The following is a 19,791-nucleotide window of genomic DNA, read 5'->3' as shown; positions in this document are numbered from 1 at the left end:
TTTGATTAATATATTTAAAAATCTCTGTGAGTTTTTGTCCTACAAACATGAAACTAACACCTACAGCAACTGTAAACCCTTTTCTTTTAAAATATTTACAGTTTGAAACTAAATATAAATAATCACTTTGTAAGGAGAATATAACTAATCCTTTGCACATTTCAGTCTGTGAGTGAGGTTTCAGGAGCCTATGACCCGCCCATTAGCATGACAACCATTCATACAATAAGGGAATGGTAATTCAGTGATTACTATTGGGTCATGATGTGTCAAGAAAACCTGTAGGGGGGAGAGGGCCACAAAGACATTCAAGGGCCATTACGTGCTGGCCATTGTCTTTGACCAAGGTGTCCCAGAATGTTCACATCAATATGCATTTAGGTCTAAGTGAAGAAAAGTGTCACTTTCTATATTACTTATAATTTGTATAGAAACCACACACACACTTTTTGAATGCTACACTCACCTTTTTGGAGCAAACACCTTTGTTTACAAGGTTCAGAGTAAAAAAGAAAACATCCAAAATATTTACAATGTGTTTTTGTACAAAGTCTGAGCACCTCTAAAACTAGATTTCATTTTAGTGTCTTTTTATTTCATTTTAATACAATACTTTGTTTTACTACATTCCTTTTACTCTCATTGTATTATTGCTGAGTTGTTCTAGAATACAATCATAAATGCCACTTTTGCCTCATGGTTTTTAGTTAGATGAAAATATACAAAAATATCAGGCATGGCAAACTACCTAACAGAGTCAAAAAAGGCCTTGGGGTTGGAAGCATCTTAGCTAAAGGCTAGATGTGTTACGGCGGACTCTTGAACGTCTGCACAGGAGGTCATTTTTGGACGGAATAGCTTCCTGTAGGGATCAGTGGTACGTAAGGTAACATCAGTGATCTTCACAATCGTTTACACTCTTATCTCGCGGAAATTTTGACGGATTTACAAATTACTTGATTTACAATCGTCATTACCTTGGTAATAATTCTGGATGCTTGAACATGTTGAAATGTGCAGCTTAATTGTGTATCACGGCTATTGTGTATCAGTCATTTTACATCAATTGGCGACGCATAATTGTTCTTTCTTTTCAATATAACCTAAATTGCACGTAATAAAACTGAAGTTGCACATGATTTCCAATCGGGTTGGTTTGTTAAACATCTTACATTATGATTTCGACAGGAAATTGCTGACTTTAATGCCAATGAAGATGCCAGAATTTTGTGCAGCCTGCTCTATTGAACTTTCCCTTGAAACGAGACCCCGTGGGATCACCTTTATTTTATTATATCAGTAATATTGCTTTTATAAAGGTGATAATAGTATACATGTGTTTCATGTTGCCATTCAGTATGCTGAGTTTGCGTAGCCTAGATATTGATTTGACATAAATAGCTTGTGTATGTGTATATTTATTGCACCTATCTGTTCTGTTCAATGTTATTTTCATATAAAAACCCATGTTTATAATTCTTCATAAGTATGCAGTCTCATAAATACATCTCTGTACAGGGTGGGGATTTCAACATGGATCATTTATTGATGTATATTTGTAAAGGGAAATCTTGTAGCTATTTTAGAACATTATTATATTTTTTAGAACTAAACATAGTTATTCATAAGTATGCAGTGTCATAACTACATATCTTACGTTTATAACAAACCAACCCGTTTGAAAATCGGTTGAAAATTGAGCAAGTTCTGGTTATTTAAAAAGTACCACTACCAACACAATGTTAAGGGTGCGCGACATAGAAAAAGAATAAGAATCTATTCTTATGTCTATGGTGACCGAGCTATTCCGTCTCAAAATGGCCGCATTGTGCGGACATTTGACTCCGTCTGCCAGAAACACGGGCAACTTATCTAGCCTTTATCTAAGATATCTATGGTTGGAAGTGTTAAATTGCATCTCTACCTTACGGGCTTCTGAAGCTGTGTGCAGAGATGGGCAGTATTTCAATTACTTGTATTTGAAATACTAGATAATTTACTTTTGAGTATTTTGTAATTTGTATTTGATAGGGCCGATAAAAAAATCCAATGTAATTTGTAACAAAATACTTTAGAGTGGAGTAATTTTGTATTTAAAATACTCAAAATACTTTCTCCAGTGTTTAGGCAGAAGGACATTTTTTTTCGGTCGGATTCTACCACTAGACCATCTGATCTGCCTCTGAATTTCATTGTCGAATCAGGCATCAGTCAATTTGCCAAAAGTGGAGCTTCTTATAGCCCGCCCCTTTTTGGGGCGAAAAGGAAATCACCCCAGATCTCTCTCATTGACTCTCATGTGAAATCCATTTTTTTCACGAAACAGGGCTGTGTTCGAAAACTTAGATAGCTGTCTTGATCCTCAATTTATCTTCATTAGTACACCGACTAAAAGGAGGTTCTTTCAAAGAGTGAATCGAGTTGTTGCACTGAACGTTAGCCACCTTGACAGAATGTGACTTGATCAAAGCCGTATGATGTCCTTATACGCAATTACATATGACGAAAGCACGTTGGGGATAGCCCTCCCGGAAGCCATAGAGATTGCAATGAGAGCCCTGTTTTGTGAAAACATGAAAGTCACACAGCTGCTGCCTGCAAAAATATATATATACATAATCAATCAAGTTGTTGTCTTTTAATAGCTTTGCTTAGTGACACTGACATTCTGTGACTGTTCTTCCTTTTTTACGGGGTTCACCAGATTTTTGTGTACATTATATAGCCCCGTAGCCAGGGCCCATAGACATATTTATGTCAATCTAAATAGTCTGAATAGCCATGTCGCATTGCCAAAAATACTGATGTATACCCATATTCAGCGAAAAAATTACACTGACAGGTGTAATAGGCGGAATATGTGTGCGGGGGGGAGGGGTGTGGTGGCGGCGGTTACAAACATGAAAAAAAAGGATACAGGACTCAAATGTTTGGGAGCCACTGCCTTACACCACTGACAAGGGCCCCGTCATAATATCCTACACCTGGGCCCGTGGTAACTACGTTACGCCACTGTATAGCCCAAACCTGAATGTTCTGCTAAACCAAATTGTGATAAAACAGAAAATTAAGAAAAAGTATTTCCTATATTTTAAAAATACAAAATACATGTTTTGTATTTTGTTAAATTTTCTGGCAACAGTATTTTATTTTGATACATTTAATTGAGGGGTATTTTGTATTTTGTATCAAAAATACATTTTGATGTATTTTTGCCCATCTCTGGCTGTGTGTTGGCTGCCTGATATTGTTTTTGTTTATTATTGTTTTGTTTCCCAAATATAGAGGCAGGACAGTATAGCCCAGGAACTCCAGGGTTGTATTTTATAAAGCAGTATATTTCAGAATATTTTGTCTAAATAGATGTTTGGGATAACTACTTAAAATGTGCTGGGATGAGCCATATATATTGCTAGAGGGTTGTGTTTGCTGACTCAGCCACAAAGGCAGTAACAGTTTGCTTGGTGTTAGTAAATGTGGTGGACTCCACAGTGGAGGCATCGTGCACTGGGGTAGAGGGCCTAATGGAGTTGGCTGTACTTACAGGATATGCACTCCAAGGACAATGTTGATCTGACATTTGCTAAAACTGTTGATCATACTTTTAACTTGCTTGAGACTGTCTGCGCAGACTGCGTCTTGCGCCTAGAAGCAGAACGGGATGCTGGGCCAAGGATGTGAAATTTGTAACGTGCAGGCTCAATGCACAAAACATAAAGGGGAGGCCACGCTGGTTTTATAAGAATAAATATTTTATTAAAAGGATAAGGCTACGTCAAAGTAAAAGGAATGCAAAAGTGTGGTGCAATTCAGTATTGTGAAGAGTAAACCAAAGTGTTGTGCAAAGTCAGTTTAGGGGGTTAACAAACGAAAAGACAATAAAGATCCAACTTCATGCCAACAAAGAACCAAACACAAACCTAAATTCCTACGACCTATGTAACACCCACCAACGTAATAACTTCCCACCAACGTAATAACCCTGCCAACGTAATAAAAAAGTGTGCATTTCAGAGGTAATAGCCCGGCCAACGTAATAATTTCCTGCCAACGTAATAATTCTTGCCTCCTGCCAACGTAAATTTGTGTGTTTATCAAGAAAGTCCTTTTGCTGGATTTGTTTGTGTGAATAACAGTTGCAATTAAATGCAGACTAAATCTTTCATTGTGTTTCTTCTTGTGTCAAAAGTGTAGACTATAATAACTGTGAACACACTTATAAAACATGTCCCTGCTATGTACTGATAGATCACTGATAGACTAATAGACCACTATGAGAAACATAAACTATCATTGTCACTTTCATATGTGTCACATTGTCACATTTGTGTGTGTGTGTGTGTGTGTGTGTGTGTGTGTGTGTGTGTGTGTGTGTGTGTGTGTGTGTGTGTGTGTGTTTGTGTGTGTGAGTAGCGCCTTTGTGCAAATGTCTTTTCCGGGTGGGACTGCAGCGTTTTACAGTCTTTCAACGCCTGCTACCTGTCCCTACATTAAGACTTGATAATAACAATATCGGTGAAAATAAGGTTGGCAGGAGGCAAGAATTATTACGTTGGCAGGAAGTTATTACGTTGGCCGGGCTATTACTTCTAAAATGCACACTTTTTTATTACGTTGGCAGGGTTATTACGTTGGTGGGAAGTTATTACGTTGGTGGGTGTTACAGACCTACGACCTACGACCAACCAAGGAACCAAAGTGCCAAAAAGCCAAAGAGCCAAAATGCCGGGTGGACCAGAGCAGACTTGACTGCCAGCTGGTCATGGCTTATGTAGCCCAGCTAATCAGGAAACCACCTGTCATCAATTACCTACTGCAGAGACAGAGAGGTGGAGAAAAGCAGGGAGAGAGAACAGGCATGACACTCATAGGGCGGGGCCTAGACCCTACAAATTTCACAGATGTCATTTACCCGAGTAAACATGTGTCTTAAAGATGGGTTCTGTAATACCAAATCAGGAAGGGTCACACTTTTGTGATTCCACCCTAATTGAGATTGAGGGTCAACACATGCTATAAACGCTGCATGAAGTATCTGCCCCTTCGGAGTTGAGTTGGCATCAGTAATGTTCTAACTTCTCTTGCAAAGATATATACAATTGTCCAAATTCTTCAACTGTGTGTCTCTGACTTATTATAAAAACTGCATAGTGTTGATATTAAAATAAAAATGTCCAAAAAAACGAAAATGAATAAAAAATAAATGTGAATGTGCGTAATGTGTGCGTGTTCAAATGGTCAACGTGTGCACGGAAGGAACATGTCTTTACGTATCACAATAAACTTCAGGTAACTCTTGACACATTATTTACTTTTTGAAGGTCGCTTTCATCTTTCAGTAGATTTTTTAAATGCTCAGGACACAATATAGATCTCTCCAATCACGTTTGTAAATTGGCGCTAGGCCATGTTGCAACCATAAGTGGTTCAGCTCATCGCGCATCACCCAATAACACAACTCGTGATTAGACAAGAGAAAGACATTTGCTTGTCATTTGTTTGCTTGTCATTTGCATCAACAGTCAACTTGCTGCCAGCGATCTCATTACCCAAAACAGTAAAGAGTTGTTTGTCGTCCAGCATTCAATGGCATATAATAGAAGCATATATGGAGCACAGCTCCAACAGTGAAAACAAGAGCGCAGCTCCAACAGTAAAAACCGGGAAGAAGTGGAATCCATGAGAAGAGGTTCAACATGCACAGGGCGCATTACCACATAGGGATTTTGTACAAAAGGCTGCTCTCCCAGCTGCATCCAGCAGTGCACCCTGCGGTGTAGGCACCACTGGGGTCCAGGCAGAGGTCAGCCTATCAGCTGATCCCTAGGTTCTGTGGGGGGTCGTAAACCGTGGAATGCCACTGTCTATTGGCCACCCCAGAGAAAGTTTCAAGGAAACCCACATAACTCTGTGGACAGTTTCCAGTCCCCCCCTAAGGCATGCCTGAACATGCCGCTCAGCCCCTCTCCCCCTATATAAGCCCGCCCTTCTCTCTGGCCATTTTGTTGGTCAAGAAGCTGGAGAGAGGAGCAGCAAGGATTGTGTGGGAGCAGAGCTGGAGAGAGGAGTTTGGTGGACTTTGTTGGACTAGTCAATTAATCAGAGACTTTCTACATTGCCATGTGTCTTTGAGAACGTGAGTGTTTGTGTATATGGGTGTTATTTACTTGGTCGGTTTCATGGTGTATATATGTTCACTCTTGATGTACATAATGATTCATTTATTTTATTTGATCGCTAATGTTTGTATATATTTGTTATATATCATTTCCATAGAAACCACAGAGTCAAGGGTGGATATGAGTCACTTACAATGACAATCATATTCACGGATCATTGTATCACGGTTCAATCATATTCATGGTTCATCAGTTTCTCTTTCATGTCCATCCTGCCATTCAAGGCTTGAGTGTGTGTGTTCAATAAACATCAGTCTACTTTGGAACTTCGACATCAGCAATTCTTGTTCTTACCGGACAGACCTGTGGCGATTGTCACTCAACATTCAATCAATCAGCTATATAGTCCTTTCTGGGGATTCAACTACATCCCCTATTTTATAGATTTCATTGGGAAGGCACAGAGGGAAAGAGCAGGGTTTGTTCGCATGTGCCAGAAATTGTTGGGCAAGAGTAACACACAACAGAGGGTGTGTGTGTGTGTGTGTGGACGGCAGATCTGAAGGAGCTATGAATGACTGTAACATGCCCCACCTTATACTGTCAACCACACTCCCAGTCACACCCATTATGATAAGCTGTGTATTCTACCTTCCTATGACTGAACTGTGACTTGTATACTCAGACTTATGTTTTGCTGTAGGTTTGCCATGTAGAGACACCGGTCATGAAAAAAATTCCTGTATGTATTGTAATATTCAGTTTTCAGGTCCAACATGTAAAAACAGGATTACAGATTGTGTAATATTTTAAAATGGCACCCCATAATGTTGTACAGTAAAGAAAAGCCTTGGTGGATCCCGGGTACAACATGCAGCGTCACCAGCTTTCTCCAGCCAGTTGTGTGTTGTTGTTGTATCCTGTTGCTCAGGATCTATGGTTAGGTAGTTTTTTAATTGGTTAGGTTGCAGTTGGTACTTGCATGTGCCAGTGAGAGGACAGACCACTGTGGGAAGTCCCCAACCAATAGCTCACTGAAATTAAAATGTTTTCCTGTGTATAACTAAAGAAATTGTATTCATTCATTTTTACATTTGCTGTAGTTATGAATATCCAATCAGATTATTAAATCCATCACTCCTTTTTATGATCCTCAGGAACATCTGCTCTTTGTCCTCTCGTAAAACTGCTCTGGCGGCACTATGTATACCCACGCTTCTTTTCGTTGTCTACCACATACCATACTCTATCAGGTAAACTTCCTTTTTTGCTATCAAATGTTTTCAGCTGAAACTTCTTATACACTCTTTATGTGATTGAGCTCAAGCCCACTCCCAATACCAAAACAGTAAAATATACACCATGAATTATGTTTTTAAGAAAACATAGAGACAGTATTGGCTGAAAACAAGGACGCACTTTTTCCCTTTAAAACTGCGTTGAAATGATACATTCTCCCTCTCTACACTGGCTTTTGCCAGGCTCACATCTCTCTATCTCCTGGCGTCGGCCAAGGAGCATCTGTCCTTCCACCTTCAACTGGACAAGACTCTAAGGGCCTGATTTACTAACAGGATTGCGCCCATTTCAGGCGTAAAATAGCGGTCGTAAACATAAAACGGTATTTACTAAGGGGGCGCAGCGCATATTAACGCCTGTGGGTGTGAACAGGGGAGGGCACGGAAACCTGGGTGGAAACCTGGGTGGAACGTGATGTATTGCGTGGTATTTATTAAAACTGCCTGTCGAGCGCACGTCTCTAATTTGCGGGATAATTCTCCGCCTCATAAAAGCACGTCTTAACCAGGAAGCGCATATCCATTGAGTCTGAAAACGTTGATATGGCAGCAGTTATAAGAGCAAGGCGAAGATATAGACAGATACAGCGCACAGAAATATTTTTTTCAACTCGTATAACACTTCAATTAAGCGATCCACAAATCATTCGACGGTACAGGTTAACCAGCCACGCAATACTTCAATTACTGAACCAGATCAGAGACATCGAACCCTCCAACCGGAGATCACATTCCATTCCATCAGTTGTTAAACTCAGGACAACATTACAAATATTGGCATCGGATCATTTCAAACAGTTATAGCATCAGCAGTTGGTATATCTCAGCCTTCACTCAGCCAAATATTCACCCAGGTACTCGACGCATTGCTACGGCGCACTGGTCAATACATTTCCCCAGTGCCATAGCTGAAATTAGAGACATCAAACAGGACTTTTTTTGAAATTTTTATATATTGTAGTGAAGCCATGTCCCTTGTAGAAATTATTAATCTCGCCATGTACACATCTATATTGTTATAATAGACAGTTTAATGCATTAAGCATATTCTTTACAATCGTGTTCTTTTAAACATCTCGCTGTAGGTGATGGCGGGCAAAACGTAAGCACTTGGGAGCTATCAGCAGGACCTTGTAATGGCCTGTGAGGATCTTGTGGAGGACATAGGGGATCAGGGGAAGAGGAGGGAAAGCATACAGCTGGCACAGCGGCCAGTCTTGGGACAGAGCATCCTGGCCCAGAGGTGCCCATTGGTCCCTCATGGAGAACCACCTGTCGCAGTGAGTCGTCTCCGACGACGCAAACAGGTCGACCCGAGCTCTGCTGAACTGAGACCACAGTTGCGCTTCCACACTCGGGTGCAGTCTCCACTCGCCCGGGAGAGGGCCAGTCCTGGACAGGAGGTCTGCCGCTCGGTTCTGCACTCCCGGAATGTACACTGCTCTCAGGGATGCCAGATGGGCAAAGGCCCACACCAGAAGTTTCCAGGCTACCTGGAGGCTGCGCAGGGACCTGGTGCCCCCTTGGTGATTTATGTGGTACACTGTGGAGGAGTTGTCCGATCTCACTAGGACATGTCTGCCCCTGATAAGGGGGAGAAGTTCCAAGAGGGCAAGATGAGCTGCCCTCAGCTCCAGCACATTTATGTGCTCGCCACTCCAGCGGGAATCCCATGTACCCCGCACCGTCCTGCCTTCCCAAACTGCACCCCATCCGGTTTGGGAAGCGTCTGTCGTCACAACCGCCCTACGGGATGGGATGTTCCCCAGTGGGGCCCCATGACCTAAGAGGGCCATGTCTCTCCAAGGACGTAGTGCGTGCCTGAATGGCCTTGTGACCTTGAGTTTCACCCGCCGGTCTCGTAGGGGATGAAGGTTGAACGCATTCAACCACCTCTGCAACGGCCGAGCTCTGAGGAGGCCTAGTGGGACCACTGCAGCTGCCGCTGACATTGTACCCAGCAACCTCTGATACTCCACCAGCTCCAGACGTCTGCCAAGACGGAACCGGCTCACCAGCGCTAGGAGCTTGGACACCCTCTGTGGGGTGAGTGAGGCACTCTTTGTGACGGAGTTTAGTTGTAGTCCCACAAACGTTGTGTTCTGTGTGGGACGGAGGTTGCTTTTCTCCAGGTTCACCCTGAGCCCTAGGCTCTGTACATGCTGGATGACTTGGTCTGTGTCTTTCAAAACTTGGACGTGATCTGGGGCGCAGATTAACCAATCGTCCAAGTAAGGCAGGATCTTCACGCCTGATGTCTGGAGGGGGGACAAGGCTGCTGCCACCACCCTTGTAAAAACTCTTGGCGAGAGAGACAGGCCAAAGGGCAGAACCCTGAACTGGTAAGCCTGTCCACGGAATGCAAACCTTAGAAACGGTCTGTGGAGTGGGCAAATGGGCACGTGAAAGTACGCGTCCTTCAAGTCCAGGGACGTGAACCACTCCCCGTCTTCGACGGACATTAAAATTTGCTGTGTGTTTAGCATCTTGAATGGCAGCGCTTTTACAAACCTGTTTAGACGCCTTAGGTCTAGGATCGGACGCAGACCCCCGTCCTTTTTCGGAATTATAAAATAATTGGAATAAAACCCAGCGCGCTGTTTGTCGGAGTTTACCCTCTCGACAGCTTCCTTCTCCAGAAGGGTTAAAATCTCTCCATTTAAAACTTCTGCCTTAACTGAGTCTTTGACCATGATCATCAGAACACCAGAGAAGGGAGGGGGGCGCCGCCAAAATTGAATCCTGTAGCCGTTCGCCACTGTAGCCAGCACCCATTGGTCTGACACGCTCTCTATCCAGCTGCTCAGGCATAGCTGGGAAACGGCTAAGGCAGGCGGCTTCACCCCGCTAGGAGGCTCTGACCCGAGAGCCTGCAGCCTTGGGGGGTTGCTACTTTTGGGTTGATGCCCTGGGGAAAAAACGCCGCTGGTGTGCCGGCTGCCGCTGTGGGGGTCTTCCGCCCCTAGGGACGGCAAGCTCCACACACTGTACCCTGCCAGTGCCGCTAGCACGGGACTCAAAAGGTGCAGGGTAAGGGCCTCTGTGCCGGTATGATGTAGCGGCCGCCCTGCCAAAGGTCCGACGAACTAACTCTCTCGTATGTCGTGACTGCTCAGCCGAGTCGAAGACACCCTGAGAGTCGGGATGGAACACTTTCCCCGGCATCACTGCCATTTTAATAAGGTCCTTCCTCACACTCTCTGGAAGGGAGGTCTGTGCCAGCCAGATCTGCCTGCGTGCCAACACCGCTGAGGACATAGCAGCGCCAATGTCCCTGGTGAGCTGGGAGTGGGTGATGAGCGCAGAATCCACGAGCGACATGGTGTCCTGATCCTCTGGATTAATAGTCTTCCTGATCGCTGCCAACAATATGGCCAGCGCATTACCAGAGCGTGCCGCCCGTGCAGTTGCATTGTAGGAACGGCACAAAAGGGTGTCCGTTTTATGGCACTCCCTGACTGGGCACCTGGGGTCAGCAGTCACCCGAGCTGGGCCAAGCGATGTCAGAGCCGCTATCTCCCGCTCGACTGGTGGCATGTCAGTCAGGCCTGAGCCTACCTCAAGCTGGTCTTTAGTCAACCTGCGACACCCAGGGTTAAACTGCGGTGGAGCCGTTGGATTATTCCACAACCTCTTAAGCATCTGCAAGTAATTTGGCGCCGCCGGGATAGAGATGACAGGCTGGGACTTGGAAATGCCAGCCCAGACCCCCTGAGCTGGAGCCTGGGCTTTAACCGGCGCACTCAGACCCACAACCCTTGCCGCAGAGAGGACCCTTGACAGGACATCTGTGGCTGAAAACTCGCCCTCTCCTGCGCTCTCATGAGTAGAGCCCGCACCCGCCAGCGAAACGTGTGCCTCTCCTGCTCAGTCACTATACTAGTGTCAAGCAGAGATTCCTGTGCATACAATGACAAAATGTCCTCTTGCTCAGCACTCTCACCCTGATATGAGGGCATCTCCTCGTGAGAGGGTTCACACAGAGCGTCGGAGCCACTACCTGTGGAAAAGTGCGCTTCCACCTTACCCAGCCTCTCTGAGAGGCCCCTTATGGCAGCCAAGATCTCAAGATGAGCTCGCTCCTGGGTTATGGGGTCACTTACGCGTTGCCTCTTGGAAGATTTAACCGCGCTGCGTGCCAGCTCACCCCCAGCAGAACGCGTGCTTGTGCGCCTCTTTTGCGCTCTAGACACACACTGCCAAGGTGGATAGATGACTAATCTCACCGTGCGCGGACGCACTGCTTCGAGAGGCCCTATTTAGGGTAGAGGCTATGGCAAACAAAAAGGCCTACTGTGCACAAGCGCACAGCTTAGGCCTCACTGCTAAGGCAGGCCCTTGTTAACACGCTGTTACGGCCAGCAAACACACAACAACGACCAATAATAATAATAATAATATTCTTGTTGAGGCTAATAACAATCACTGCAAACTGTATATACTTACCGTGCCAAAGCTCGGCTGTGAACAGAATACTTTACCACGCAAAGTGACTACTACAAGCTGACAATAAACCACTCCATGACAGGAGAATGGCTATCTGCTGGAAACAATACAATCTAGCTGTGTGCGGACATACTGCTCAGTGAGAAGAAAACAACTACCGTCTCCCAGAGACTACTACATATAAACAAAACCAGCAGGCCAGCAAAGATCCCGCTGTGCGTGCACGCACGGCTTTAAAGGGAAAAATAAAGCTTCTTTACCCAGCAGTAGACTGGTGACAGAGAAGGCTTACCATGCGCGGACGCACTGCTTAATTAAACAAAGAGAAAGCCCTACAAACCTTAGAGCACCACTATAAGATAGCAAAACAGAGTCTCACTGTGCGCGAACGCAATGCTTAAACAAACAAAAGAAACAGGTTCCCCCCGGAGTGGGCCCGATAATACGCTAGCAAACAGCAAGGCTTACTGTGCACGAACGCACCGCTTAAACAATACGTGTTGAGCACAACTACGGGCTAGCAAACAAAGTTTTACTGTGCACGAATACACCACTTACCAAGACGACACGAGGGAAGTCAACAAACAATTCCCACTGCCCAACTTTCACTTCAACAACAATACAATACGGACTTACCACACAATCCACAGGGACACTAGGCGCCTGCCCCTAAGGAACGGATAGATCTTTCGTGGAGTCCAACAGCCAAGGGATATTTCCTTAACACACACTTACCGGTCTCAGATGAGGCGAGAAAGGCAAATAGAAAGGGGGCGTGTCCCCGGACGTGCTTTATGCTGTGGGTTCAGCCCCTGGTCACTCACATGACCCTGTTGGTATTATGGTCTCGAGATAGGTAATGAGAAGAGGTATCATCCAAGGTGTAGACGGTCTAGGTGTGAGAGTGAGGTCGAAATAGATCAAAAATATAACCCATTGAATCAGGTTCAGTGATTGAGCGAACGTGAACCAATATATCTATGTCCTCTTCGTTGAACCTTAGTTTTTTTTCCTCGAATCTCCATGGTGGCAGTAACAGGCAATTTCTCCAGTCTTTTAACGGTGCGCTAAATAATGATTGCCCAGCGCGGATCTGGCTTGATAAATATCACGAAAAATGCGGGGAAACACCGTGCGTTAATGTGCGCCTGGCAAAGGCGCAGATTAAGCTGCGGTCGCAAATCAATGTAAGTAAATCAGGCTCTTTAAAGGGCGGAGTAAGCACAGATTGCCCAGCGCATATCTGGTTTGATAAATACCACGGAAAATGCGCAAAAACACTGTACGTTAATGTGCGACCGCAGATTAAGCAGCGGTCGCATATTAGTCAATCAGGCCCTAAGATCTCTCGTTAGCCAAATACGAACTACTAACTGAGACGATGTACTGTAAGTTTAGCAACGCAGCTAACAATAGACCTGCTGGCCAACTCTACAACGGGAAAAACGGAGCACAACATAATTCGCATTTCTGCAACATTCAGAGCGATCAAATCCTCGGACCTAAACTGCAGTGTAATACCGACGACATCACAGCAAGGACAACTTTCTTCATATTCGGACATCCTCATCTACGTCAGCACAACTTTTCCCAAAGGACTGGTAAACTGACATTAACTGGGCATTTAGCTATTCACAACCTGGCTAAGCATAAGACTGTTTACATATGCCATTGTTCATGTATTGTATCTGTTTTGTTTACCGAACATAACTGTTATATACTTTCATTGTTAGTTGGTAGTTGGCTTCGCCACACCATCTAAGGGTTAACGTTATGATTGCGTCTCATATACATCGGGACTTGCATGCGTTACTAACCATTTCCCTTTTCTAACATGGCATCGTAATTACACACGTAACATATTTGGCCTTCATATAGCCACACACGCGAAGCACATACTCGAACTTCGCGCTTCACATACAGTAGGCTCGTACCTCTTTCACACCACATGTATGTTCACGAACGTGCACACACATGCACGTGGAACTACGGTGGTCAAGACAAAGGAACACACACACACATATTTTCAGGCGCGCTCCTAACAGCGCAACTCTGAGCTTACAAGCTCGCACACACACACACTCCCTCTCCCTTACACATACATATACTCCTTCAATTCATTAGTTAGATACATTTAGCTAGATAACATATTGTGTGTTATTTTCTTATCATTGTGTAAATACTTTGATTTATATACGCTGGTTTATTTAATGTTACACAAGAATGGACGTTGTCAACCTCTTCTATTCAGAACTCCAATGACCTTCAACCATACTATTGATAAGGTAACTTTGTTTGTAGTTATTAATTGAATTATTAATCAGAGTTCCAAATTGATAGTATAATATATTTTATGAGACTGATATATTTAATGAGACTGATTTGTGGATTATCCACTTAATTGATCTGCCTTTGTGTGTAATGGTTGATCCCTGTCCAATCGGGTGCGATTACCAACATATTGTTGCTGTTGCAAGGACAGCACCAGTGTGTCTTGGTGGCCCTCGTGAAGACAATATCACAATTCATACACAATTGAACCCACATTCACCCGGCGCCTGCTCACTGGGTAAGATACTGTACCCACATAATCTGGTACTCCCATATGAGAATGGTACCAATTTCACCTACACTATTTATAAAGCGCCAAAACAATAAAATTGTCTCAAGGCGCTTATCACTCGAGAAGCTCAAAATGCCTCATAGAAGACTCCAGAACAAACAAGAGAAACCTACCTAAAGCCTTAAAATTAAAGAAAAATGTGTTCGTATTAAAACATTTTAAAAACATATTATTTTCTGGGGCACTCACTATCCCATACTGCACACATGCTGCCTTGATATGGCTTGCTCCAGGTGAATCCCAGGAAGAAGTAGTGGCATGTGCCTTAATTTACACCTGCTGTGTTCAGTGTCTTTCAGTGTCTTTTCTGTGTGTTAGGTAACAGGGTTATCAACTACATTTACACCCATGGCCTTGAATAATGAACAGTGCTGTTTTCAATTATGTGCATTCAATCAAGAATATATCCTGTCTGAAGCAACGTAATATCTATATATACACATTCTACTATGACACCTGCCATTGGTGTGGTTTGGCTAACTTCCTGTCACATCTAATGAAACCAAGTGTCAGGTGCTTCCACCTTGAGATCGGAAACAGCTAGCACAGTCGGATGCTCACCTATCCACCGCCTCCTCACATCCTAGTTAATTTGTGTTTATTTGCCTTTGATGTTGTCATGCTAACAAAGGCTTTGTTTGTGTTTAGATACCTAGAGGGCTTAATTCCTATGAATAAAAGTCAATTGGTTGAAAGTGAAGAACTCAAGCTCGACAATGCTCTGGACATAAACATTGGGTAGGTGGAGCTGGGATACCATCAGCTATTAAATGAGATAAATCTGAAGCACATTTACATGTATTCTTTTAGTACATGCTTTTAACAAACGTGACTTATGATACAGATACGTTTTCAGTCTTAAATGAACATGCTTCATCTTGAATGGACCTTGAAAATGTTAGCGCTGAGCTGTACAAGCTGAGCTACAGACACGTTTTTTTGATCCCACATGGATTTCAGTAACTGTCTGTCATTCAAGCAAACAACAGGTATAGAATATAGAGTATTATCGGCAAACACAAGGTCCCCTCCTTCAGAATTGCATTTCTTTGCAGGCCTAAATCCTTTCCTTTTATACCATATGTATACAAGTTGCAAGCCTCTCTTCATTCCATCTGACTTTCAGTAAACAAAAGCACTTACACAGAGTCAGAGCTAGGTAAAAGGTAAATGTATTTAGTAGACACTTTGATCTAAAGTGTGAAAGGTTAGTTTCCACTGTTTCTTCCATAGACATCTCTGCTTTTTCTCCCTAGGTCTAGATCCGACGTTGAGACCTCCACTTACTGGGGTGCACCCATAATTTGGGATGGGATGTTTGACCCAGAGGCTTTTGATCAGGCCCATAAAAGGATCCATACCTCAGTGGCGTTGACTGTATTTGCTGTGGGCAGGTACAACTGTACAATTGTCTGTGGTCTATCATGAGGGTGTTTATATACAACACATACAGGGTGTTTATATAAATAAACACCCTGTATGGGAATAATATGGCAGCAAAAATAATTTGCAATAGATATGGGATGCTACAACATGCACAGTGTGCAAGAAGGGCACCTGTGTGTATACAGTATGTAGCAGTTTTGTAAAAAAATAAATAAATAAATAAAAAAAAATAAGTAGCTACACATGCCTAAGTTGACTTGACACAACAAATGTATAGATCAACAAAGCATTCATTAATTCATATAGTTTCTGTTGTAAAACAATGAACCTTATTTCCCAACGTTTTCCACAGCACATTTGTGTGTATTGTGTGCACTCATTTGAAAGTAAACATTTCGTGCAAAATGGTTCCTGCAAAGACTTCTTCCTCCAACCTTTCCCTGTCTGAAACAGATATCATTTGGACTGTTTGATCATCAAAAACATTATGTTGTATCATTCAATTCAGCATGAATAGTCCACCATTAGCACCATAGGAAAATGCATATGTAGTCAATTATGCAAACATCATTTTAATTAAGTAGTCAAACCTGATAATATGAATTGATGTATTGTGCTCTAATTTACTTCATACCAGCACACAATAACATTTAATAGTCCACTTCTAATTGGCTGGTTCCTTCTCCCTCCTGCACCAGCTTACACTCTCAATATATACATACAGATAGAGATATTTGCAGTCAATTCAAATGATTTCATAAAAGGGACAGATAATCAATTTAACAATTGAATAGTTTATCCATTTACAGGCGAAAAAAGTTGATGAACCACGGAGCACATTACATAAATGTAGTCTTAACGTTTGTGCACTCGTTGACCTGTTAAACCTTGTTAATAGTCAAACCTAAAGCAGGATTCCATTTTGAAACATTAACAAAAAAGTCTTGTGGTTTAGTGCAGGGGTTTTCAACTGGTTTTGTCCCAGGGATCACCATTCTGACTAGAAAGTAATCCGTGGCCCACTGATCTGCCTGCGCGCGTGCGTGTGTGCCTTTCGATTGTGCATGTATGGGGAGAGGGGAGACCTCTCAGTGTAATATCTGCGCATGGTGAAGTCCACACAGCCTGTCTATTCGTGGCGAAATGGTAGACAGCGCTGGCTATCATCTCTGTAAATCCGTATTTGATGATTCCTCATTGTTTTTTCTTTGTTGACGATGTTTCCCTGTATCCTGTGAAGATGTAACTTTGTCGTGGCAGCCTGTCTCTCTCCTCACTAAACACCGATCCATTGGTGCTTCTGACCAGCTATCTCCAAGGTAGAACGAAATGTTAGCTAAGGACAGTACATAACTTCAGTCGTTCACCAAAAGTTTTACTTTTTCGACTAAACTTCAAAAGTACTCGTAGGCTATGCTTAACTGCAGATGCTTGTCAACTTCGCATGCAAGACTGTACATTATGAAATATCCGGTATGGCGTGACGTTACGAACGCAATGCATTAACATCAGCAAAGCACAGGCTACCATAGACTGGAAAGGTGCAAGGCTACATTCTGTCAGCATGAATCACCTTTATATTATATTAGACATATTTTTCTTATTTCAGACATTTTCAAGAGTAGTCTGGAAATGTGTTGAAATATCAAAGCAAATATATATATATATTTTTTTAAATCGCGGACCCCCGGTTGAAAACCCCTGGTTAAGTGAGTTCATGTAGCTAGTTCACAGCTCCTAGCACGACACATTACCTGCTCCCTGCTCACTTTCAGATGATACTGCCTCCTCTTTACTCTCCTCATTATTTCTTTTTATAAATGTTTTCTCTGCTCTGGTTAACCTAATCGAATACATGAAATTCCAACAACTTATTGTGAAAAAAGGTTGTAAAGATGGCTGACTTGCTCATTAGACAGTTATTTAGACTAAACAAATAAATAAATTACATACCTACTAGCTACATACCTACATACATACATGCAACGCATACATCCATTCATCCATCCATACATACATGCTATATATACATACATACATACATGCAGCACATACATATACACAAGTACATACGTACATGAGTCGCAATCATTAAAGTCTTAGTGTGAAGGTAAAGTAAATAAGTGATAAAGTATTTGAACACACTTTGGAGCAGCCAGCAATGTCTTTTTTTTTCTGTCGCTCCTTCTCTTATTTTTCTGCTGCTTCTTCTCTGTGCTGCCAGCTGCATGTTTTCTTTCTTGCTTTCTTTGCTTCGACCACGAACTGCCAGAGGGTTGGATACTCTGAAGTTGCGATGGAAAAAGCCCTCATTGCTATTACTGTTTGCACCAGCCGTGTTGCTGCAGCTAAGATGTCCTATTGATTAACTGCATAGGTTTTACCGCACATTAAAGCAGCACAACGGAACAATAGCTATTTCCTAAAGGTATGCTAGCAGCTAAAACTAACGAAATCTCTTGAAATGTGCTGACTTTGACATTATGACCAACTAGTTACTCAACGACTGTCCTTACACTGTCAAACATCAAGCAAGTGCAACATAAGACAAAGCAAGACGGCAAATAAGCTACTTACTAGATTGGCAGAAAGTAAACAAGTCAGGTCAGCAGGCTGCGGTATAGGCAAAACTACAGAACGCAGTTATATGCCTATGGACCCTGCTATCGCAATGGCACGGACGCGATTCTCCAAATTAAAAGTCATTGTAGCGCCCCAATTTTTTTTAAGCTGTTATTTTAAGGTTAAACTGCTTATCCTAACCCTAATCCTGAAGTATAATTGTTGCATATTGGGGCTTTAACTTGATTCCGTATTACTAAAACAGTTTTTTTCCCCTTTGCCAAACTCCAGGTACCTTGATGCCTACCTGAAAGACTTCCTGAGCTCTGCAGAAGTCTACTTTATGATGGGTTTACCTGTGACCTACTACGTCTTTACAGACCTCCCAGAGAAGGTTCCGGCCCTAAACCTGGCACCAGGACGAGAGCTGAAAGTCTTTGCAGTGGAACACCACTCCCGGTGGCAGGACATTTCAATGATGCGTATGAAAACCATCATGGAAGCCATCGACACCCACATTCGCCACCACAATCAGTACGTCTTCTGCATGGATGTGGACCAGGTCTTTGGGGGCCGGTTTGGTGCAGAGGCTTTGGGGGACTCCGTGGCCATCCTCCACGCACATTACTACGACTTCAGGTACAAGTTGACGTACGACCGGAACCCCAAATCTCAGGCATACATGGCACCGTCATGGGGGGACTTCTACTACCACGCAGCAGTGTTTGGTGGCTCCTGGAAGAGGGTGAGACAGATGACAGAGGCGTGCTACCGCAGCATCATAAAGGACAAGGATAATGGGGTGGAGGCTCTCTGGCACGATGAGAGCCACCTGAACAAATACCTGTGGCAGCACAAGCCCAGCAGGGTGCTGTCTCCTGAGTACTGCTGGGACCCCACCATTGGGAATCGCAATGATATCCATGTTAAACGACTCCTCTGGCTAGAAAAGAACTACGACAAGCTTAGGGACAAACCAACTTAAAATTTGACAGATAAGGTCAATGTTTGATGTGAGGAGTGTGAGACGTTCTTCTGGATGTTGGAGATGTTGCGAGGAGGCGGTTAATGAAGTTAATGCTTGTTGTTGGGTTAACCCCATGAGTTCAAGCGTTTAATCTTGTGATGTGTAAGAGGGTGGGAGACTGGTCCTCTGGCCATGTAATTAGGGATGGGTTTCGTTTTTTTTTTTCGATACCAGTGCTTAACCGATACTTTTAAAACGATACCGGTGCCTAAACGGTTCCAGAACCGATACTTTTTTTTTTTTAAATAGCACAAAGCGACGATTGAAGACATTAAAGGCTTATTTATTGCCAAGGCAAATAGTTTTCTTCAAATTTAACAATATATTAAC

General features: G+C 43.1%; 1 protein-coding gene across 1 annotated transcript; it reads left to right on the top strand.

The window, feature by feature from the left end:
- Positions 1-7,265: 7,265 nt before the first annotated feature.
- LOC308366583 (alpha-1,3-galactosyltransferase 2-like) lies at positions 7,266-19,419 on the top strand (the record flags this gene model as incomplete). The annotated part of the gene is made up of 4 exons (XM_080840299.1): positions 7,266-7,372; positions 15,135-15,224; positions 15,743-15,880; positions 18,726-19,419. 4 exons carry the CDS (start codon positions 7,266-7,268, stop codon positions 19,417-19,419), a joined length of 1,029 nt encoding a protein of 342 aa, XP_080696425.1.
- Between the last annotated feature and the right edge of the window lie 372 nt (positions 19,420-19,791).

This window comes from Sprattus sprattus, assembly GCF_963457725.1.
Source record: "Sprattus sprattus genome assembly, chromosome: 6".
In the NCBI taxonomy this organism is placed as follows: Eukaryota; Metazoa; Chordata; class Actinopteri; order Clupeiformes; family Clupeidae; genus Sprattus; species Sprattus sprattus.
Note: the sequence above shows the minus strand (reverse complement) of the source record. Positions and strands in the feature narration are given on the sequence as shown.